The sequence below is a fragment of the Scophthalmus maximus genome, chromosome 18, assembly GCF_022379125.1.
Source record: "Scophthalmus maximus strain ysfricsl-2021 chromosome 18, ASM2237912v1, whole genome shotgun sequence".
Classification (NCBI taxonomy): Eukaryota; Metazoa; Chordata; class Actinopteri; order Pleuronectiformes; family Scophthalmidae; genus Scophthalmus; species Scophthalmus maximus.
Genome location: NC_061532.1, coordinates 10716740 through 10741278, shown reverse-complemented (window position 1 = coordinate 10741278; position 24539 = coordinate 10716740). Strand labels below are relative to the sequence as shown.

At 40.8% G+C, this 24539-nt stretch overlaps 2 protein-coding genes across 3 annotated transcripts in view; one reads left to right on the top strand and one right to left on the bottom strand.

Annotated features, from left to right (window-relative positions):
• The window catches only part of baalcb (BAALC binder of MAP3K1 and KLF4 b), a 59872-nt gene extending 44203 nt beyond the window's left edge, over positions 1-15669 (top strand). Inside the window, exons 2-6 of one of the 2 annotated variants that reach the window (XM_035617177.2) lie at positions 10968-11068; positions 11960-12064; positions 12669-12885; positions 14213-14412; positions 14649-15669. In XM_035617177.2, the coding sequence (XP_035473070.1) occupies positions 12705-12885; positions 14213-14412; positions 14649-14813 (546 nt within the window). In that variant the 5' untranslated portion in view covers positions 10968-11068; positions 11960-12064; positions 12669-12704 and the 3' untranslated portion in view covers positions 14814-15669. Of the gene's footprint in view, positions 1-10967; positions 11069-11959; positions 12065-12663; positions 12886-14212; positions 14413-14648 lie in introns of both variants that reach the window. The other variant, XM_035617175.2, reaches the window with a different exon arrangement.
• A 10-nt stretch (positions 15670-15679) lies between these two features.
• Positions 15680-19012, bottom strand: nme6 (NME/NM23 nucleoside diphosphate kinase 6). The gene is made up of 6 exons (XM_035617174.2): positions 18745-19012; positions 18405-18500; positions 17726-17828; positions 17419-17458; positions 16751-16911; positions 15680-16053 (listed from the first exon to the last, which is right to left on the bottom strand). Exons 2-6 carry the CDS (start codon positions 18495-18497, stop codon positions 15902-15904), a joined length of 549 nt encoding a protein of 182 aa, XP_035473067.2. The 5' UTR covers positions 18498-18500; positions 18745-19012; the 3' UTR covers positions 15680-15901.
• Positions 19013-24539: the final 5527 nt, after the last annotated feature.

Sequence of the window (24539 nt, the reverse complement as noted above, 5' to 3'; positions counted from 1 at the left end):
AGAAAAAAAAAGTGTTCAGGACAAACTTCAGGAAATCCAGAGGGAAATGTTGATGTCTGGCCAAGCTGCATGACCTATTTTTACGTTTGTCAGAGTCATGGAAAAATCCCTTAAACGATGTATTTATTTTCCTGCTGCCCCTCTTTCAATGGCCCTATGGCCGCTGTCTATTGTGTGAGAAGTGAATCATGCACGCACTGTGCCTGTGTGATAACAATGTAATACATGAGTCAGTGCACCAACGTGAGAATGTTTCTGATGCTTTGGGTCTAGTTGAACCCAACCTCTGTCGTAAGAGGAGATGCATCTTTTTGTCAGATAATGTGTGTTATTGCAGTTGAGTTAGGTCCTTTCGATTCTACTTGCATTAAAGTCAACTTTGACAAGATGAGACACTGTTGCCACCAAGTGGTGTGGAAAAGTATGGCGAAAGATTTGTCAGAGCTGGTACTGAGAAGAATGTGGAGGAGACGGAGTAGCCTGCTTGTTGGAATCTCTCTTGCACTGTAACTGCACATTTTCAAGATCAACACAGCAAAATGCAAGGACAGTTTCAGGTCTGGTGATACAAACAAAATCAGAAGAAAAGTTCTAACCCAAGGCTGTAAAGGCAAAACGCAGGGTCAGACCTCAGAGATAAGGAAATAAAGCAGGTTAATAAAGCTCATTAACTCAGCAGCTCGCGTGATACCACCATTCAGTTTAAATTGATGCACTTCTACCGTCTGCTGGGGCAACAGAGACAAGTTGTAAACTCTGACATACTCAAACCTACGGTATTGTTTCACATTGAAATGCAAAAGTGTTGTTACAACTAATGTTATATAAACGTAACATCCCAGTTTCACAGAGTTCAAGGTAACATCCTGAAAGAACCCATATTTTTACAATGTTTTATTTCAAGTTTACATCACTTCTCTCTGGAGCTCTAGCAAGAACAGGCGTTTTGTGTCTGTCTCCTCTGAGCCTACTACTCTGAGCTTTTTCCTGTGGATTGAGCATTGAGATACTTTGACAGTAATTATAGAACCTATACCTGCTTTATAATCAAACGACACATGGAAACCTCCCTTTCTACATCATGGGACCTTTAAATGTCTTCTTTCATCAAACCAACAGTCCAAAACCTAGATATATTGAGATTAATATCAGATCAGAAAAAGAAAGCAGAAAATCCCCACATTTTAGAAGCTAACCACAAAAATAACTTACTTGATTATAGAAATAGCCACCAATTGTTTTTTTCTGTCAATCAAGTGACAGATTCGGCTCTTAAATGTGTGTATTCATGTGCAAGAGGCTGGATTTTTCTTCACAGAAGACAAACAGCAGGGAGCTGTGAGCCACCCGATGACCCTTCACAGAAGCGTTTCCATGGTTATAGACGTATGATGGACAGCTGTGTTTGGGTCGAGGTCTGAAGGTCGTCCTCACTGTGGTGGTCCACGCTCACACTAATCACACCCTCAGCCTTGACAGATGATCCATCTTTCTCATCCCAATCTTGTATTCCTTCATCTTTGTTACCCCGTTAAAGAGCTCGAGAGGTTGTGACCTCACCGGTCATATGGGAACTGCGTCATGCCTCTGTGGTAATTTGTGACCGAACCTGTGGCTTTGTTGAGGAACACGTAGCTTCAGAGCTCATTTCACGCAGCGTTGAACAGATTTCGAATGCATCAGCTGAACAATTAAGTAGCAACAACAGATATATGAAAGAATAAATGTTGTCCTTCACGAAGATATTCAAGACCGAGTATGATTAATGCTGCAGTTTGCAGTGTAAGGTGCCTCTTGAATCAGTGTTAATGCTGCATTCCTCGGAAGTCGGAGTTATCGTTCCATTATAATCTCCGAATTTGGAATTGCCGACCTCTGTGTACGAAGTTGCAACTGGCACGTCCGAGTCGACGGATGGAAAAAATCCCCACCCCGACTTCCGAGCTCGGAGTTGCAAGGTATAGTGGAACACAGGGTAACAGACTGATGGGCCATATTCAACATCAGCTTTACTGACTCTGAGTAAAATACTGACTCTAGTATCTTGCCTAGATTCTACGTTGCCTGCTCAATGTGGCCTCCTCAAATTACCATTGTCATTGAACTCAACGTGTCCTCGCAGTGTTCCCTCATTGTAATGCCTTAAGTGTAGTAAAAATTTGTGATTGTCCGGTGACATTCACAACGAGAACATTTCCTGCTGTTGAGTCTCGGACTCAAAATCTTGTTTTAGAAGATGGTTATTTTCATGTAAATCCGTGTCAATATTATTTTTTGTGAGTAATCCTATTGTGTCTGCTGTTCCCAAGAAACATCTCTTAGAGGAGGCAAATATTTACCTATCATTAATTTGTTGGGAAGAAATGACTTTCAACTAGCTGGCTGGCTATAGACAATGAAGATCACGGATACAGATTTTGATCCGAGCACATAGTTATGCAGTTTTTATATAGATTTATTTTCCGCTTTAGCATGTAGGTCAATACACTGCTTTGGTCCAGAGGGACATATTTCAATAGATTGCGAAGAAATCTGGTGCAGATATCCGTTGTGCCCAGGTGATTAATCCTAATGACTTTGGTGATCCCCAGACTTGTCCTGTTGCACCACTATGATGTTTGTGGTTTTAAGTGAAATGTGTCTACAAGTTTTGGATTGATTGACCTCAGGATACTTTTTATGAACTTTTTTGATATGTTGACTATTTCATCTAATGCCATCATCAGGTCATAATTTAAAATTGTCCAAGTATCCTTGTAATGACTAAATACCTGCAAAACATATGACATTCCCATGAGCCTCAGCTGAACTTTGTGTTTAGTGCTAATTAGCAAATATTAGCATACTATATTTTATATTCATGTGGTGCTCTCAGGTGATTCAGTTCAACTATTATCATCACCTGCAATTAGGATCATCATTAAAATTAAAACTCACGGCAGCGGTGGCTGACATCGGTGTGTGAAACTTAATGCTGTAGGCAAGTGCAACCTGCTCTGTAGGGAGAGACATGAATCAGCACTAGCGGCTGCCAAAATGACTGACTAATTCACTCAATAACACGGCAAAAGCTGCCGAAGGTTAACACTTATGCCACATGACATTAATGTTGAGTGTGAACAGCCATGGAGAGAGTCGACTCAATCAGGGGCCTGGCATCAGAACTAGTTTTAAATTTGAGAAAAGTGGTGCCCAGAATATGCAAGAATCCCTCTTAATTTCTTTGTATTTTCATGCCTCCACACAAGAGTGTGCTGAAGGAGAGTGTAATTTGCAAATTAATATAGTGGAAAGCCTTTTAAATCAAACACGGGTGCTTTAAAATTCAAAATATGTCCTTGTGCGTGTTGCTTTCGCCTCGTGAGTCAATTTCACACAAGATGCAGTCCTTAGAGGAAGTGATGCACATACTAATACACACATTTACTTTTATTTGTAGATCTTTGTTTTATTTAGTTTGTTCTGGGGTTCGGGGGTATTTTTATTGTACCCCCTTTTGTCCACTGTTGTTGTTTTTTGAATGTGCTTTATGATAAATTTGGTTTGATTTGATTTGATTAATTTATGGGATTGAAGAACTCAAAATCTGTGTACAAAAAAAATAGCAGGCAATGTCCCATTTTATCAAAAACGCACACTTTACCTGCGCCAAGCAACACACAGAGAAGCGTCATTTTTGAATGCCTTTACAGTTCACGTCAGCAGTGGTGATATACCATACAGTCAGAGACATAAGAACTGCAGAGTCATTCATCTGCCTGCTCTTTAAATCATTTCTGACACATTAATGATTCGAGGGGACATCAGCTCAGACTCGTACGGTCCTGACAAATGTGTCTACGCCTCGCTCCTTCAAACATTACATCACTTTTCTTACTTTTTCTTTTATGTGTTAAATGTTAAAAGTATGACCTAGCTTCCTTTTTGTTCCATAAAATGATTGAAGAAGATTTTCTCCCCTTTGTGCACCATGAGCCCGATTTAAGTTGCCGAAAAGCTGAAAATGAGTTTGTTATTTTTATTAGTTGTTTTATTATAGTATAATAAAAGGAAACACCTGAACCATAACAGATGGTAATAATGATTTGGCTTTATTTTCAGTGAATGCATTTCTTTTTGTAGATTGTACCTGTCCTCTCCGTTTGAATTGTGAGAAGCATTCATCAGGCTATGCTGTGGATGTTCCTCATTTCCATTACAGTGAGTCAACAGTGTATGAAACAATCCCATCTGCTGCAGCGCCTGGTCCTTTTTATTGTTCTTCACACTGCAACCTGGATTAATTTTAGTGTGTATTGATTCTGTATGAGACAGCGAGCTGTTGGTTGACAGGAGGGAGTTTCAGGACTGATCTCATAAAGACTCACTGATAAAAACTATTTATGACAGAAAATGAGAATGAGAGTGTTACCAGTACAGGGATTAAAATAAACAAAGATAACCTAAGATGACTTCACACACACACACACACACACACACACACACGTATTGCTGAATGATCTTCTGGCTCAGCAACAAATCATCACGGTAACCTAGCAACACCACTTGTAGTTTAATTAGACGGACTATAGTGAAAAGCTTGTCGCTGGATGGAATCTCGTTTAGCATGGTCCTATTGGTGTTTCTGAATAGCGTCATGGAAATATATTGTTTTATGTATACCATGTCAGAAATATAACCTAATATATATAATATAACCTCCATGAAATACTTGGGATTTGTGTTGTAGTTCTATTCACCAAACAAATGCTTTTTTTATTAATTATCCTTGTTAACCTACGTAATGTAAATCACTGGGGGAAAAAAGCATATTCATGGGAAAAAGATATTAACGGGTAATATTTTGAGTGATTATATCTCTAATGCGCATTTTTAAACAGATAAAATTAAAATTAAAACTCACTCATGCTGTCCATTGAACCACTGCTCATGTTATGTCATTGTGGTAAAAGTAGCAAAATCTAATCGGATCTAAATTAGCTCTTTGATTGACCTTATTGGCTTTGTAAGTGTCCCACTGCTCCCCAGAGAGAACATGATCATTTCTCAGCGTACAGAGCAACTCATTACCCAAATGATCTCACTGGCTCATTAGATTCTTGTGGCGGTTTACTCGGCTGGGCTCTTTTCAACCTATGGTTGTAATTATATTGTCCAAAATGTCACTAACTGCAACTTAACAGGCTGAGAAAATTGAATAAAACTCATTTAGTCAACACAATTTGTGTGTTGATCAGTATTTGTTTCACACTTCACCTACATTCACCACGGAAAGCGGTTTTATTTTGGTTTTTTCCAATGAGAAGTACAACAGACAGGCTGTGAGTTAATTTATTGGGTGCAGGAAAGCCTGGAATTAAAACAATTTTTGTTTGTAATAGTGTCGTAGGTTTTTTTTAAATAATTACTGTCATAACATAAATAAAAAATTGGCTGAATACATTGGTTGAGAGACTGAACAATGTATTTCAAAAAATAGCGGAGGTTCTCTGAGGGTCCTTTCACCCCTTACAAAAGGGGCCCACAGAGACTGCTTATGTACAGGGCCCAGAATTTGGTGCTACACCCCTGGGTGCAGTTGATGGTGGACATCCATCTGACCAAAAAAGATGACATATTAGATAAACCCCACAAAGTCAAACTGACCTTTAATCCATAGAAAATAAACGATTATATAGGGTGCATGGGAATCCATTTTTAGGAAGCTGATGAAGGTAGAGGTAGTTGTTTCTTCTTCACTGTCCATCACAGTTAATGATAATCATGGACAAGCTGTTGGGACCTTCACCTACTCATTCATGCCTGTGCATTTATTTAACTGCTGGACTTAAAAGGGCCGTGGACAGTGGTGGCTTGCCACTTCTGTTGAATGTCTTGAATCAAAGCAATTAAAACCAAGTTGTCATGTCACCAGCATTTGGAGTGAAGCTGACTGAGACACCTGAGCAGCTTCTCTGCAGCTGCACTGCAGGACAAATAGTCAACAAGCTTAAATCTATAGCAGAAGACTGATTATGTTGACCTGTTGACCCTTTTTCTTTTTCTGCCACTCTCAAACAGAAAATAAGGATAAGCGCGACATTTACTGAGCAACGTCCTGTTCCTCAAAGAACTTGTTTCTCATTTAGCCATTACCCAAGTTTCAATGCCATTTGAATTATTAGCTTTGAGCATATAAAGCTCAATGCAAGATCATACCTATTGATTTTGGTGTTCCTGTGGCCCTTTAGACAGATATTGCATAATATAACAGGGTGATTGCCATGGTATTTGTTGAGCTCATTACATCTTCTCAAGGGAAGGGTCCTTTAATTCAGGTGGTTCTGTGACTTATTCTGAGATTTCATGCTGAGCCGCCTTTAGCACAGCACTAATTCTGCATCCTGATTCACCCTCTTGCCACTCAGAGTAAATCCTTTCAGAGGCTGGGCTTGGTCCATATGAACTTCCCCTTCATGTTACATGTAGTATCTCTAAGGATGATTTCAAAACGTGTTTGTGCATCGAAGCCTCAGAAACTCACTCAAGAATACCAATTCCATGTTTTCCCTCAGTTAAAAGCAGCAAATATGAAAACCAACTGCACTTTTTTTTTCCCACTACTGCGGTGGTTCAGGTAAATGAGGCCAGAGCCACTTGCCCATTTGGCAAAATAACATGTTGTGATGGAGTGTTCAGTTTAAGTGCTTATGGATAAAGGTGAAATTCACGTTGCTGCCTTCATTCCGCAAAATGGCAGAGCATTTATAAGATCTCAATCCAGAGAAATGTCAGCAACTGGCCAGGTAATTTGGAAATGGATATTATTTACTGTATTGGCATTTGAACTGGGAAATGTGCAACAGCGGCAGGTCGACATTGCTCATTGGCACATTCGTGGATGTTCATGTGAAATTGTGCTTGGTTACCTCGTTCATATAATGAGCCAGTTGATTGTCCTTTTGGAGCCTTCTCCGCAGTCTTTGCAATATTCAGATGAGTGTGTGGTGTGGTGGTTAGCACTATCGCCTTGCAGCATTAAGGTTCTTGACTGGAATCCAGGTTTGGATGGACCAACCAACAATGGTCTTTCTGTGTGGAGTTAGACCTGTCCAGGGTGTAGCCCACCATGCCTCTTGTCCAATGTCATTGGCTCATCTTTGGCAAGTCTGTTAGGAAAACCACTTCAGATGGAACCAAGTCATCCAGCTCCATGTCCTCATAACTTTTCAGGATGTTAATCAGACCTTTCGATCTCCTTTTCACTTCCTGGGTCGGTATTGACAACTATTGCTCCTCCCACAATGTCTCCCTTTAGAAGTAGCAGATGAGCTGTTGAAGAAAAAGTAAATCATGAAAGTTTACACCATTAAAAGCTCTATATAGAACATATATTGCTCTTATGTGATGCCAAGGTCAGGCTTTCGAAGTCACACATGTCCAAGCACAAATTTTGGCTTCAACTCCAGCCCAACATCTCCTACACCCAGCACGACTCTTTGTACTAGCTCATAGTTTAATGTTTATGTGAGTTCCCTCAGGAGTTTCCCCAAGATCATTTCCCTAAAAACGAAGAGTCTGTCCCCAAGAAATTCCATGAATTCTAATTGTCTGCTCTCTCGCCTCATGAGCCCCCACCGGTGCCCTTTCTGGAATTTTCTTTGGCTTTGAAAGGATTAGAGTTGTGTGTTTAGCAGGATAAAAACGAACGAAGCATATAAAGTGCCAGGACTGCATTTATAGGTCAGCCTCCACCAGAATTTTAAGGGTGGAAATATCAATTGAGGCCAGAGGAGTGTCTAAAGATCGATTTTAGCGCCTCCACTGATAATGAATGACACTAAGGGAAATTACACCAATCAGTCATGGAGACTGACTTTGTTATGGCGGTAATATTAATCAGTCAGACATTACTTTTTTTGCAGCCTCCTTATGTAATTAAATGAATGTTTCATCAAGATCTGATGAAATATATTAATAAAAAATGTTCAACAGGAAGGAAGATGTATATACACTTAACGATGCTGTGCTATGCAGTTTCTTGTACTTGTTCCAACTTCCATTAGAGATGAGTCATCCCACTTTTTAAAGATAAATATACTGTTGTTACAAGGAGATTTGCTTATAATTTCTATCAATTGTACCTTTAAAGTGGGTTTCTAAGTTGACCGTCTGCAAAAACGACAAACATTAGAGTAAAAAAACTCAAAATCTTCACGTTCACTGCGTGTTTCTCAACATATCATCTTGTTCTCCGTCAAGAGCAATAAACCCATGCCCATCTCGTTACCACTTTCACCTTATTGTAGCCCTTTTGCTTACTTTGGACAGTAGTTGTGTCTTCCCTCTTTGCACTAATACAAAAGATGTCATGTTAGCTCTGGCCATGATGGATTGAAAGAACACACCCTCTGGAGAGATCCCTGGCACAGGTCCACATGAGGGGGGGATTTCTGCTGCCCGCTCGAGGAGCGGAGGCAAGTCGCTGCCAGAAAAAAGGCCCAGATATGTGATTGATGCCACTGAACCACAACCTCCAGGCAAAGCTCAATCTGGATAAGCTGCTCATAGGCAGCTCGGATATCAACAATTTGCTGATGAAATCTGGACGTGTGGACCTGATAATATCTCAGTATCATTAACAGAGTGCTTCAGAGGTTTTCTGAGGTGCAAGGCTGTCTTAAAATATTCATTTTTCTTCAGTGAGTTATATTTTGTGCTGTCATTCGAATGATAAGAATTATTTTTTTAATAATAATTGAAAAAATGCCAGCTCAAATTTTAGGACAAATTTAATTGAAGTCATCCTTCATGTTGAGTTTCATCAGAGGCAATAAGCTTTAAACTACTTTGTTTTAACTGCAGTCATCTCACTATTTGAGAGATAGGAAAACCACTGAACCTTTGCAGCGACTATTCCACATTCTGAGCCCGAATCGTCCTAATTAGTTTTCCAGGGCCGCAACTCACAGGCTGTCTCACGGAAATCCCAGTGAAGGTTTGGATTTGGCTGCTTTGCTGGCTGGTTCACTCCCCCTCCTGTCAGAATTAGCTTAAAAAAGTTATTTTCACTCCCGCAAAACTTTGCAAATCAGTGGAGAGTGTATATCATCCACTATCAACCTTGAACAGCTGTTAAATATGAAGCAGCTGGGGGATGAATGTTGAGGCCAACTGGAGCATAGACCTTTTTTTTAACACACAAACACACACAGACAGTGCAAACATTTTAATAACTTCATGCATTATTTATGCATCTTTGAATCTTAGGCCTCTAACTTGATATGTGCTTCAGCTTTCCGTCACCTAGGTAAAAGCACATCTAATACAACTTTGAATGTAAAATGTTTAAATGCTGTATCAGTGAATGGCCCGCACTCAGAGACGTATACAACTTTGAATCTGACTTGGATTCGCCTCAAAAGACAGAGGCTGTTAGATGCAGTAAACCTTGATATAAAGTATATTTTCATTACATTTCAGCGGCAGCACGAATCCTTATTTGCAGCCGGTACCGCTGAGAGTTTGTCCATGACGGCGCAGTGTTTGGCAACGCGCCACATTAATCGCCGGGGTAATGGGAAGACAGGCCTATTGACCAGCAGTCCAATAGGACAGTGGGGCAGGACATACAAATCAAAGCTGCCCAGCCTCATATTGACCTGACTGTCCACAGAATACGAGATTCATTAGCTGGGTGATGGGCGAAGGAGGCGAGGGCTGAGCGCAGGAAGTCACATGGATTTGATTCAGCTCAGCCGCTGCCAGATCTGTGCAAAAATAATGCTTGACTTTTTAAAGGGCAATTGGCGGTGTCATTTTTCGGGTGTGTGTGGGGGGGTTGTAATCCCCCTCAGTGAAGCAGATGAAGCCTCTTTGTTTTTAACTGTGGGCTTTTCAGCTCATGTATACAAATAAAGGTTCAGTCCTCACCTTTGTCATCGTCTTTCTCTCCATTACAGTCTCCCATTAGCGAAGAAAGAGTCGTGGGTAGAGTTCACACAGATAATGATCCAAGCATCAGGACGACTTCCCAATTCAAATTTTTTTTCTTGTGCATCAGGTCAACTCTTGGACCTCATGAAAAGCAGTGTATAGTATGTGAGAACTCATGTGGAGATGTTCGTCACAATATTGACCAGGACCATCAAACAGGGATTCATACAAACAACTATCGTCTCTTTAAATATTTAACCCCACGTTAATGTTCCTGGAGGACAGGGGTGGGCTGTGACTGTCCCCTTGTGGGCAGAGTCCTGAACATCTCATTATGTAATAACATTCAGGGGGATGCCTTCCACACTGCAGGCTAATTCAAGTTTTTTTTTTATTGTATTTGTTGTTCAGTCTTTAAAACACCAAAAAATGGAATGGAAGTATTTAATTGTGTATCCTAAATGGGTTGGTTTTTTTATTTTGACATAAATACTTTAGGTATTAGGCATCTTATTAAAACAATGAGTGAAAATGCAGTTTCCTGCTTTAATTTGGTATTCAGTTTTTTCAAAAGTCAAATACTTCATTAGTATTAGAAAATGTCATGTTCATAATTGTAAATTCAGGAGTGAAAAAAAACAAACTAACTTTGCAGTTTTTCCCTCCATGAGGTCAAACATTATAATGATTTCATTTCTAAGTCCAGTAACAAAAAGGGCTTTGAAAACCTTCAACATATGGACCTCTTTGAATATTCTTTCTTCTATCTGGGCTACCCCTGGCCATGTTATGGTTATGTGTTCCTTGTGTCTGTAGGCTATGTACTCTCTCATCTGCAATAACGGTTTTGTATTTAAAAGAAAAGCAGAAAGCTCCCGGTGTCCATGACCAGCGTCTCTTTAACAGAGCATCCCTCCTCTCTGTGTGTGTGTGTGTGTGTGTGGCTGCGCCGCGCTGCGCCGCGCTGCGCCGCGCCGCGCTGCGCCGTGTGTGCGCACAGCCACGGACCGACCGGACCGGACCGGAGTCAGTATTGACTGATAATGTTGCAGGTCTCGTCTGGCAGCAGACGCGGGAGGAGCACCGGGGACAGACGAACAACGGCCAGGCTCCACCACCACCATCCTCATCCTCATCCTCATCATCATCATCAGTAAGCCTTCGTGCTCTTCTTCTTTGACTGCGCGGCTCCTTGCGCAATTTTTAGCCGCAGTGTTCGGCGTCGCCTGGCGCCTTGTGTCAGCGCCAACATCCTCGACTCGTTCGTCTTGTTGTCTTTATTCCACGCTGCGTGTGTGTGTGTGTGTGTGTGTGTGTGTGTGGTCGATACGAGGCCCGGGCTGACTGCGACTGAACAGCGTAGTCACCGTCAGTCAGTGCGTCCGCAATTTGTCAGACCTCATCAGGAAATCCAGATTTAATCATACAGGTTCAATAATCACTGAGCAGTGGTTTTACTCGTGGCCAGGTAATAGATGTGCTCCTTGTGCCATGGTGATTTTATAAGGTGCATGGATTCCCAGTGGTATCATATTGTATGTGTCAGATAGATACATCGACAGATAGACAGATAGATAGATAGATAGATACATTGACAGAAAGATAGATAGATAGACGGACAGATAGATAGATGGACAGATAGATAGATAGATCGACAGATAGATAGATAAATAGACGGAGAGACAGATAGATGGACAGATAGATGGACAGATAGATAGATAGATAGACGGACAGATAGATAGATGGACAGATAGATGGACAGATAGATAGATAGATAGATCGACAGATAGATAGATAGATAGATAGATCGACAGATAGATAGATAGATAGATAGATAGATAGATAGATAGATATATTGACAGACAGATAGATAAATAGATGAAAAATAGTGGAGAGTAATCCATCTGGTGTCTTTTGTACAGGGCAAAGCTGAACAAAGCTTTAATTATTGTGGAAATGAAGTGATGTAACGCACAAAAGGATGTGTTTTCTTCACCTCCACTGTCTCTCTCTCTCTCTCTCTCTCTCTCTCCCCTTCCTACAGGTGACCGCATGTTTCGATGATCAGGGCTCCCGTGTGATGTGGTCTCCTCGACGTGACTGACAGTCACAAGATGCCACCTTCAAATACTCACGAAGACATGTAAACGTGAGTCAGCGCTGACTCACGCCATCAATTTGACCATTAGTGTATTGGATTAAAAACTGCCCCTTTAAGTGTGACTCTGCATTGTGGTATGTCGCCCCAAGACTTGTCTGCTCAAGACGCCTTCCTGTTAAAACAACACGTTTCCTCTCACCACTGTCGCCAGGTGCTCGCTCGAGGGGGGAACGTGGTGTGTCTGTAGATAAAGAGCAGTCTAGACCTGCTCTGTATGGAAAGTGCCCTCAGATAACGCCTGTTATGTTTCGGCACAATATTAATACAATTGATTCGACTCTTATTATGATAATGTTAATGACTCTTTTTGTTTAATGTTTTATTTTTACTTTTTGTTTGCTTATTGTTTTTATCCCTTTGCTTTTTCTTTATGCTTGTAAAAGACAGCTCTCAGTGTTTTTTCTCAATTCTTTTTATTTTCATTTAGCTTTGTATGTCCTTTGAAGACTTGTCTCTGTGTGCATATATAAGTATTCTCTTTCTTTAAAGACAAAGAAACTGGCTATGTACACATCCACTTCACTCTGACAGTTTCTCAGTTTCCTGTGGTTAAATATAAATCTGTTTTCCCCTTTTCTCTTCTGAAGAAAAGTCCAGCTGGGACGTGACGGAGCCCCAAGGCAAAGCCATGGGCTGCGGCGGCAGCAGGACTGACGCTCTGGAGCCTCGCTACCTGGAGAGCTGGACCAAAGAGACCGAGTCCACGTGGCTGACCAGCACGGACACTGATATCCCCCTGTCGTCCATCCAGAGCATCCCCTCGGAGAACTCTGAGGCTGGCTTCACCTCCGAGAAAACAATCAGCCCCGGTAAGAAGAATGAATCATGGTTGAGTGAATAGATAATATGTCTATGCATATGTCCCGACAGGAAGTGGCAGTAATTCAACTGCTGAACACATGATTGAAACACTAATGTATAAATTATCACTTAATTAGATTCCCACCGTAGAATGCAGTAGAATTCCAGTTTCTAATTTCTGTGTCATATGCATCATAATGTTGTTGAGTCGTGTATATTATTGTTAAATCCATACCAGAAATGTCTACAGTATTAAAACATCAAATCAGTGGAACCGTTTCAATGTTCACACTGGGCTTGGAGAGTTCAGACTTTCAAGTCACACTGCTGGATCAGAAACAACAGCATGTGTTAGAAGGTGATACACAACCATTCCACATTTAAACACCTCAAGAAACCATTATGCACTAAACAAAAATGATGAAGAAAAGTTTGTGTTGACCTTCATGCTCTGGCTGTATGACATCAGGATGTGTAAAACATCTTCTCTCAGCAGTCGGTCCCACACACACACACACACACCTCAGAAACACGTGGACCTGGCTCTAATTGTGTTTGGCTTGAGTTAATTTGTCTTTTTTCCACTGGACTGCGGGCGCACTTTCTTTGAAGCCAGGAGGGAGATGAATCCATAAATGGGGATAATAGGTTACATCAAAAGCCAGTGTGCTCAAACAAGGCCTTGGTTTCTCTTGGCAACAGATACAGAGACGTGATTGGATCCAGGCCGAGGCGCCTTGATGTAATTGTGAAGACAAATACAGCACAGCGTCGCTCTGAGGAGACTGAACAGATCCCAAATTAGCTAAATTAGCACATGGTAACCACGAAGACCGTATCAAACGGGGGTTCCACACTATAACTCATGAACATCTGTTAGATTTGACAAGGTTTTTAACACTATGATGCAAATTTGCCCTAAAAGAGGCTTCTCTCAGTTCAACATATGTCAATCAATGTGTGTTTGACATTTGTGATACACTTGAACCACAGTGGTTGTGCACTTCAAATACACCTCACAGTGATATTGTGTGCTATGGTTTTCATAACTGTAGTCCAATTAGTGACAGCACTAATCCACTCATTAAATGTCCATATGCTCTGACCTGTGACTAGTGCTGTTTGATTTACTAATTATTCACTTCAACGGCTCATCAATCAGAAATGTTATGATAATTATTATATTGCCAGGACTGTAATACGCTGACTGTTAGTCAGTAAAAAGATGGGGGTTTGATTTGTTCAAAGTTCAATAGGTCGCGATAATCACGTCGAAGTCCTATGGTTTTGTTGCTCTGGGGGAAAAATCGAAGGTTTCTGGTTTTTTCGTTGCAGTTCCAGATTTCTTTGAGGACGGCCTCCCTCTTCCTGCTCAGGCGTATCTGAAGGTCTGCTCCGCCGTGTCCGAGGTCAGTCTGAACGATGTGATACCCAGCAGCCCGCCTGCAATCCTGGCCTCCCCACCGAAAGAGGAGGCATTGCCTTCATCTGGCACCACAGTGCAGCGCCGAAGTGTTCTACACACCGAAGAAATTGTAAGTCTCTCCCTGAACGTTTTTAGAGGCTGCAAGACAATATTTGTTTTTGCCTCCTTCTCTGTCGTTTTCTTTCTTCTCTTTCATAATTAGTCATTGAATTAAAGTAATGAGTTGTGGGGAAACCTACTGGTGAGTTAAAAAACAAGCAAACAATACACAGCTCAAATTCCCCAATTGTCGTGCCATACAGTTTTACTGCATATTTCCTGTCTTACATTCTTCACCATCAACAGACAAAATGGCAGGACAATCGCATGTCAACCAAGCAGGTGACCATCACAGTGACACAGAGCATCCATCAGGTGGACAAGAACGGGAAGGTGAAGAAGTCCCTCACCACCTACGAGGTCATGAAACCCGTGGAGAGTCTAAAACAGGCGGCCGTACAAAACACTTGAGAGCCGCTGAGACTGGAAGAAATCCAAAGAGAAACGACGACTGTGAAATAAATGAACTGTCGGGGTTAGGGCACGTGAAGGCTGGTGATGCACAAGTCGGTCTTGCGAGACTCTGAACTCTGGAAATTTAGACTTTCATGAGGAAAACCTGGGATTATTTTATCATAAAAAAGTTTCACCCTGTGTGTTAATTATGTGTTTCTCTTGTGTTCACTGTTCTTTGACACATTCAATACACCGACATGTAAAACTGTTGTTTGGTTTTAAGAGAAAAAAGAAAATGTGACAAAATAAATGAGGAATTCATAAAACTGGTATAGCTCAGTCAGTTAGACCGCTGACTTTGGTACAGTATGTCGGGGGTTCAACCCTTAGGCAAGACCTTAAATGCTACCTGCCTTGACAATTGCAAGTGGCTTTGGAGAAAAGCATCAGCGAAATGAATGTTATACAATATCATAGCAGACGGCCTGTTTTGAAAATCATATATGGTGAAAAAAATTACCATTTGAAACATTCTATGTCCACGAGCGAACGAGAACCTTAAGTTGACGACGCTTTCGTGAATTAATATGTGTAAGTGTATTATTACAGTGTTACTTAACATTATTGGATATTCACATGGCATAAATGTCATAGATTTGATATTTGACACATACTGACACAGCACATAGCTGTCTGTACGGCTCAGGTAACTGAACTCGATGGTGATGACTGCACTAGTGTTTACGGTGAAGCGGGACAGGAGTTTGTTCGTGTAAAAACTGTCTCTCTACATTGTGGTGTTTTGTACAAGAGTGATTTTCTTATCTAGCCTAGTTTGTGTTTTCTAATGACAATAAATCAAATAAAACCATCCACGGCCCTTATTTTAAATTACTATTTTAATAACACAGACATGGAACATATTGGCACTTTAGGGAACAGAGGAAAACGACAAACGTGCACTTAAACATTATTATGCAAAGCATGTGGCATCGGCTCTGGCAGAGGGGAATTTTTCTATGAGCGGTGGATAAACAGTTGCCTTATGATTATGACCTTACAGTATGTGTTGTTATTCAGCGGCTGTAACAGCTGATCTGGTGTCAGCTTTGCACTGGAAGCATGTGGATCTGTTTTTGATGGTCAAACTGTAACTGACCACATCTGAACAACGGCTCTTCTTTCACCATCCACTCCTCCGCACAGAAGTCTGGGAAGAAGAAACTGATTTCTCTTTGTGCCGACTCAACAGAATCTGTAGAAAGGATTGAAAAGAAAAGAAAAATCATGATTTCGAAAATGTTCGAAGATGAGATAGAAATTTACTTTATCCTGAAGGAAATTCTTGTGCCAGATTTGCCCCACAGTTACATTACAAAGAATAAAAGTAAAGTATACAAAATAAGTAAGTATAAAAATATCAAGTGTCATATGTAAGCGCAAGAAGACCAGAGCCTAAACAGAAAAGAAAAAAAATATTCAAGTAGAATACATTACAAAAAGGTAAAACCCATTGAATAAAAAACTGAATTATTGGTACTATAAGTGGTAGTGGCAATAACAACGGAGAAGAAGTAATATTGCACATGATAATGAACCTGATATTGCACATGATATTAATATAAATATAATAAAGTCCATGATGATAATGGTATTATTTTTTCCAGTACTCCATACTAATAGTCAAAATTTTCCCACTGGATAGAATTGGAAAGTTAGAAGATCATTTTTAACTTCATACAAATATTGATTTCAAGATGCAATATTGTAGAAAGAAAACTCAAATTTCTTCAAATATTTTACAATGCCACTTGTTAAAGGATCGATTTTAAATGTATCGCTTCTTTTGTTGTGTGAATAATTAAATAAAGCTCAACCTGGTGAGATTTGACAGCCCATGTGTAGGAAATGTTGTAAACCTGTTACCAAGTTGTGAAGCTTTGATTTCCTACCTGAGCCGTGAGTTGTGTTTCGCGTGTCTGTGAGTCCAAACTGGGCCCTGATGGAGGCGGGGGAGGAGTATCTGGCTCTGAACACTTTGGTGGGTCCCATCAGTTCCCTCCAGTGACGTATTCCGTCCTCTCTGGCTAAAATATACGCGCGCATCGGCCCACTGTGGAAAAGAGTCCAACAGAAGTTCGAATTGAGAATCACAGTTAAATGTTACAGTCAGTGGTAATGATGCTCTGTGAGGCTGTGACACACAGCGCTGTGGATGCTCTCTAGGGTTTAAAAAGATCAGTAATCCAATGGGTGTTCACTGCATGTGGAGCTCTTTTGAGTAGGGTACACGCCAGTTTTCAGACAATTGCGCCTCCAGGGGTTGGTGATCTAAATGTGGCCATCTGATAACTGAAACTCCTGTTTGTAAAGTTTCAGAAAAGGATTTATTGGTGACTTGCTGAGCATGAAATCAGAGCGCCGTCAATCAAGCTTTTTCTGTGCTGACTCGAGTGAGTTATGTAGGATGGAAATTTCCACATTATTCTATTTCCAAATTCATCAGACTGAAAACCACATTTGTCCAATGAATAGCAACAGTGAGTTCTATGTATGCAGATAACCAACCACGGTCATGATGATTTACAATTTGTACATTTATGTGTGAAGTGGGTTTTACCTTGACATGAATTCAACAAGTCTTTGGTAGAAGAACCGTCCTAAGGTAAAAAAAAATAAACGGGTTTAGGAAAAATGTTTAGTTCTAAAAGACTTCAAAAAATTACTCTGTACTCTCACTCTTTTCAGTGATTCTGTTATTCCCCCTTCTCAGGTTGGATGATGTAGCAGTACAATGAATCATTGTAACCCACACAAATCTGCTAAGACGAGCTACTGACTCATTTGTTCAGTCGTATAGAATCACAACACTGAGCGAAGCTTTGTCGACTCTAATGTTGCTGAACATAAAAGAGTCATAATCGCACCTGAATGTTCAGCGTAAAATCTCTCAGAGTCCTGTCTCCTCCACACGAGATCTCTGCATCGAACTATGACAAATTTGTTGTCCATGATTCTCTGGTGAAGAGCCTGAAAGATGGAGAAAAAAAAAGTTGACAGACTGTAGCTTTCTGATGATACTGAGTAAACAACTGTATATCTAAATATGTTTGTATCATCAGAAGACACAGGATACTGTTTGTATGCAAAGTTCTTACAGTAAGCTAAAAGAAAAAAGGTTGCAGAATTTCAATAATATCATGCCATCAGCTGCACCTCAATTTATTATCATTCGCTCCAATTGTGGAATTGGGTCAAATGATCACATTCACAAAATTTTACAATACAAGTGATATTATATTTTGAGGAATGATAGTGGATGTGTATGTTGCTGTACCTGATAATAGAAGTTATAATGAAATGTTAAAAAAATTAAAAATAAAAGTTTACAAAATATGAACCTGACAACACTGCTCGCTCTGGTGTGTGTGTGTGTGTGTGTGTGTGTGTGTGTGTGAGTGAGTGAGTGAGTGAGTGAGTGAGTGAGTGAGTGAGTGAGTGAGTGAGTGAGTGAGTGAGTGTGTGTGTGTGTGTGTGTGTGTGTGTGTGTGTGTGTGTGTGTGTGTGTGTGTGAGAGAGAGAGAGAGAGAGAGAGAGAGAACTGACCTCCAACATGAGAGGATGAGCCACAGCGTCTGGTTTGATCACCGCCAGGGTGAGCTGCAGCACTCTGGCCAGGCGGGCAGCTGTCAGCAACATGTTCTGCAGACAGAACAGACAGAACAGACATCACACTGTCAACGAGGGACGAGCAGCTGCCTGGTCACGCGCTGCTTTAAATGATTATAAGCATAATAAAGCATCGATTCAATGTTAAATTAAGCTAACATGAGTGTAAACAACACGACGCGCTCTCTTTAAAACCAGCACGACACTGCTAATGGACCTTAGCTAAGCTACATTCAAGACCACGAATGTTGCCATCGAGTCAGTCACAGATACGAACCTCGGTTCTGTCTGTTTTCCAACATAAAGGTCAGAGTGCGATGCGAAACACAGCAACACTCCCCGTCGCCATAACTGCGGCGAGCACACGTTACTCCACTTTAACTTCGTCCCTCGGCGTCTGCAGGTTCATGTTGTTTTTTATTTTTGTTCATCTCATTAAACACAAGAAAACTTAAGTATTGAGGTGAATTTAACGTTTAAATGTTAAATGTTCGCTGAATGAATCCTGGTCATAGGCGGTCCGTTTGTAAATACTGTCCCCAGAAACTGAGCCAGTGCATTGTGTTCCCCCTGAAGGAGAGCGTCAAAGGTTGTATTTGAGAGTGACCCCGTAAAGCTTTTACGAAAGATAAATGAACTTTTAATAAAGATAAATTAACTATATTAAAAACGAAATATATATATAAAAAAAAAAAAATATATATATATATATATATATATATATATATATATATATATATATATATATATATATATATATATATATATATATATATATATATAAAATTAAAGATCATTAGTGCAAGCAACACTTTCACTATCAGGGCATCATTATAAAGGGAAAATAAAATATACAAAAGCGTCTGATTGGTTAAACTGAAGAACCATGTACATTTTCATGTTCCTACCAACAGCTGCACATAAACAATTTTGGTCCTATAAGAAAAATGACCAAAAATATGATTCCAACAATTTTTTCTTTCTTTTCATAATGTCCTGAAAGATCATGTCTATTGGTGGCTGACACCTCACACATTGGCATACCATTAATCAAAGATTGTATTTGCATAAAAAAAAAAGAATGATTGGTATCATTTTGGAGCAAAAATGTGGCTTTGTGATACCTTCCATATCACTCTCCTTTATCACGGTTTAATTTTTTGGGCATGTTTTAAATCTCTCATGTCATATTCTGCCTTTATATTGATCATTTTTCTTTTGCAACAACAGTGCAACTGGAGGGCAATTTCAAAATCTGTGAGTTAATGGGTCTTTATGACGCAATTTTATTTAACCCCAGTGTACATATTTTATAATGACTAGAGATGTAAGGTTGTAGATAACGTGTGGGTCATTCATGAAGAGATGCTCTCCCTGGTAGTTGACACCTCTATGGGGAGAGCCCGCGACAGGAGCAGGGGCTGGAGCGAGACAGATTTTTTTGTGTGTGGAATTTCATCAATGTGGGAGATCAGACGTACAGTATGAGTTCCAAACACGGGCACATTCCAGCAATGTAAAATGGCCACACCCTTGAAAAGAGGAGATTATGTGCGTCCATATGTGTGGCGTTTGACATTCAGAGAGTGAGAGAGAGAGAATAGGAGGGAAGAGAAGGGGGGATGGATGTCCAACATAGGTTTCTCCCACCTGCCCATGTCATGTGACTTGGGGTGACACCACAGCTGTTACGTCCCCTGGGGGGTGGAGAGGACGAGAGGAGGTGTTGGTGGGCACATTTTGGAGGGTATAGCATTTGAAAACCTATATAGTTACTTACAGTATAAAACAGTGTTTTACATAATTCATTTTACCATTATCATACAAGGTCTTTATTAGATTTGATGGTTGACTTAAGAGGGAAGCAAAAAGGGGGAATTTGTTAAAAAAAAGTGCTGTAGATAATTAAATCCGAACTACATATTTTACATCACTACATCTTTAATTGTATTGCAATTTTATCTCAAACTTATGTCCTGTACCTCTATCAGTTAGTGAGTTAGTACAGTTGCTCACTGACCGCTTCATACAGCCGCCCATTGTCTCCTCTGTGTCGTGTATTGCCTGAGGTCATGCAATAGAGAGAGAAGATCATCAAATGAAAATACTTCAATCAGGCCTAATCACAATTACACATAGGCATGTTAATGAGCAGAATAAGGCCAGAGATGGAGGGGGGGTTGTTGTTTTTTTATTAGATAGACTAGCACACACTCAACAGCTGACAGGAAAGAAGGAGAGAGAGAGAGTAAGGATGACATGTACGACCTTACATGGGGGATTTTTCAATGGTGGAATCATGGTGTAGAGTCAATACATTTGAATCAAAAGTCATAAACCTTTCAAAGAAACGTCAAAGTGGAGAGGAAATCATGGACTTGAGCCATGGAAAAGGTAAACGTGCCCTAATCTAGATAACAGTGTTAATACATAGTAGTGTTTCTAATGTCTGACAAAGTGCCGATGGGTAAAATCCGATTCCATAATGTTTCCTTTTTAAAAACAAATCTAGAAAGCAGGAATTGAGTTTCCAAATCAAACAGCCATGTTTCCCGAAACAAGGTTTCAAAGGGGGAGACCACCTGACCCTCCTCAGCTGGGCGACTGATTCAGCCGACCCCCCCCCAACCCCCTTTCTCTGCCCACCATAAACCCCGTCTCTGTTTTATCTCGGTGTCACCGCTGCTGCTGCTGCTGCCTGCTGCTGCTGTTGCTGCTGGCTCTCCTGCAGTTGTCGTTCCCCTTTTGGTCTGAGTGGGGCAGCTGACCCCCCCCCCCCCCCCCCCCCCCCTCTCCCCCAGGCTTCTGGGTGTCTATAGGCTCCATCAGGAGCCGCAGTAATGGCTCATGTGGAAATATGTTCCACTGCACCAGGGGAACGATTCGTACTGGCCATAACTTGTTTAAATGGGTCCTTTGAATTCACTGGTACAGTAGGTTCCTGGAATGGACTGTGCAGCTGGGTGATTTTATTAAAAAAATTAGTTGAATTTTAGTTGTAGATATTGTAGTAATGTTTTCTTTGCTAGATCTGAATAAACTAAAAAAAACTAAATTACCAAATTGCATTTTTCTTTCCAACAAACTAATTAGGAAATCACATACTGGTAAAGTAAAGCATTATATGATATGATCAAGTTACACTTTTAGATCACCAGTTAACCACAGTATTCCATCAGGCCTCAGCAGTGAGTTGAATAGGCAAACATCAGTAATTAGCAGGTTATACTGCTTACATATTCATACTGATATATCCATAAGATGATACGCATATAAATGTGCAGGTATTTTTGATAAACAGGTTTATTTATGCTGTGAGTTAGATTCCATCTTTTCTACATAAATGTAAATATCCATTTATTCTATTTTTAAATTAAATTAATTTCATTTAGGTGAGGTTATACAGGACAACTTTTTGTGCTTATCTTCATGATTTTCCTCATCTCATTTCTGGCTTCCAAAATAATTGGCATGGCATGGCATTTCTGTGTCCAGTGTTTTAAATAAAATGCACTTACTCTATACTGTACATAAAAAATGATGCTATAGCTGCAGATACAGGCTGTTGTTTCCTTGTTTCCAGTCTAGTATGAATCTGGAAAGTCCTTTGAGTGTGCTATTGCAATTAAGAGTTATGTAAATAAACTTAGTGTATCATGTATTATGGGGCTTCCACTGTAACAACCACAACCTACTGTATTTAGAAAAACATACAGTGAGTTTTGAGCTGCGTTCTCTGCCGTATCCTGACCCGCCACATTGCAGCTCACGGCCGTTACAACGGGGTCATTTGGGGGGACAAAGGTCCCGTTCTAACACCCGCAAGCCTTTTATGTCTTAATTGTTTGATTGGTGAGAAAAGACAGCGACTTGTTTCCTGTTTTATCACCTTTTGTGGCTTCAGTAACAGATCTGAGCCTAATTTAAGGTGCAACGTTGCCAGAGATGAGGCATGATGTGATTAAAAGTGGCCACATTTTGTTGAATTGCGTGGTTGTCCGCTGTGGTTTGACAGAGTGGCCTTTTTTGTTTAAATGAAAACGAGAATGAAACCAAACCTCTTCACTGTAACATTCACTCTTCATCATTAAAATCTGTTGTTGCTGCCGTTCTCAAAGCATCTGTCTAAATCCCTCCGTCCCCTCGGTGAAACGCGGGAGTGAGTTGCCTTCACCTTTCCATCACCTGTTCTCTCTTTTAGCCTCAATGCTGGTGACCTTTGACCTTTCTGCTCCATTGCTCTCCGCCACACGGGACCAGGCTCCTTGCAACAGCTGTGTCAACCTCCGTCCTGGCAACTGTTGTGCCCAGGGAAGGACAGAGAGGGCCATGCGATGAGTCATCAACAAAGATCTGTTTTAACTTTTGTTGGGATCAGGCAGTTCACTGTTGCTTCTTGGTTTGTTGCTGATACATCTTGAACCATTCCTACTTATAAATTTGAACCTTATATTTTCATCCTATTGTCATAGTTCTGCTGTGGGCAATATGTTGTCTTCTCTGGCATCATACAACCGATTTTGCTGCCATTCCATCACAAGATAATATAAGATAATCCTTTATTGATCCCCATTGGGGAAATTCAGGTATCACAGCGGCCTAATATACGATGAGTTCTGGTTTGAATGAGAATAAAATAAATGAAATAGAAAAAGAATATATATAAAATGGAATAAAATTAAATAAAACTATATAAAACAAACAGACACAGGATACAATTTACGAGTAGTGCAATACCATCCTTGTGATAGTAAAACATGAAATACACCACGTTCACAGTGATTTGTGAGGTTAACTCTCCATCATCCGCCGGGAGTTTCCTCCAAAGCACGGGGGGTTAATCTGCGAGGTTGTCCCATCCTGTGCATGTGCAGGTCCAACCTTCAGCTGCCAGTTTATTTATAACAATCACAATCCATGTTATCCTCTGTTGAAGAAACTGCTCTGGGGTTCGTCAGTCTAACATGCCGTCCCGAGGGAAATTATTTCCTTCTGCCAATAAAAAAGTGTGTTGTGACTTTGGCGATGGGGCAGACGAGTATGACGGAAGGGGGAACAAAGTGATTAGCGAGCGGGGGCCCCAGTATGTGAACACAGGTTAAAAATAACCTTGTTAACTCAGTTTGCAGATAACACGTGGCCCATCTGAGGAGCGCCTGTGCCCACATTTTGGCCTAATTGACTGAAACCCTGCACTGAACCACACTCGTGCGTTAGATAAGCATTTTTGGGGCATGTTTTGATGAGCGTACTTCAAATGTGCAGGTGGCAGAACTGATGATTGGAACACACGTAAATAAAACAGAAGAGGGGTTGACAGACGCCAAAAATCACAGAGTAAGATGAGATCTTTTGCATGACGCATGACACATGATGAAAGTGAGTCAGAAGATTAGACGAGGCCCTTGGGCTGTTGTGTGTTTGTTGGCAAATGCTCTGCCGGTGTGCCAGTGTGTGTGACAGTGATCAGCTGTCCGCTTAAGAGGAACAGCGGGATTATCTTTTTTGTGTCTTAACCATTGTTTCCGGTGCGAGCGACCAAGAATCCACTCAGCAACAAAAGTCATCTGATATTTCTAGCACCCAGATATATCTGGCGAGGGCCTTGGTGCATAGCTGACATTAGTGGAAATGTTGCATTTGTTATACTCCCTGGCCCTGGGCCATGGGAAATATTGAACAACTGTCGAATTTAGACAACATCCTGCAGCGGAGGAAAAACGGGAGCTACAAAGATGGGATGGGGCGGCTATTTGTGGACGGCGAGTGCCTCGAAAATAGCGAGCGCGTTGGGTTTCAATGTAAGCCCCTCTCTCTGAGCTGGAGCTTTCTGTGAATGAGGCCTGGGTTCCTAACACACCCAACCCCAGTGCTGATTTTAGAACACAGGTGTTGACCTTAGTGGAGCAGCTTGTGCTTGCTGCAGAGGAAAATGAACCTCTGAGCTTGGCCCATTTGCCCCTACAGTATTGGTGATCACTGTGTGGCCGCATCGACGCCTCATAACACACATATATGGATCTACAGATTCTATATGATCACTGGGAAGATATTAATAGCAAGTCCAATGAA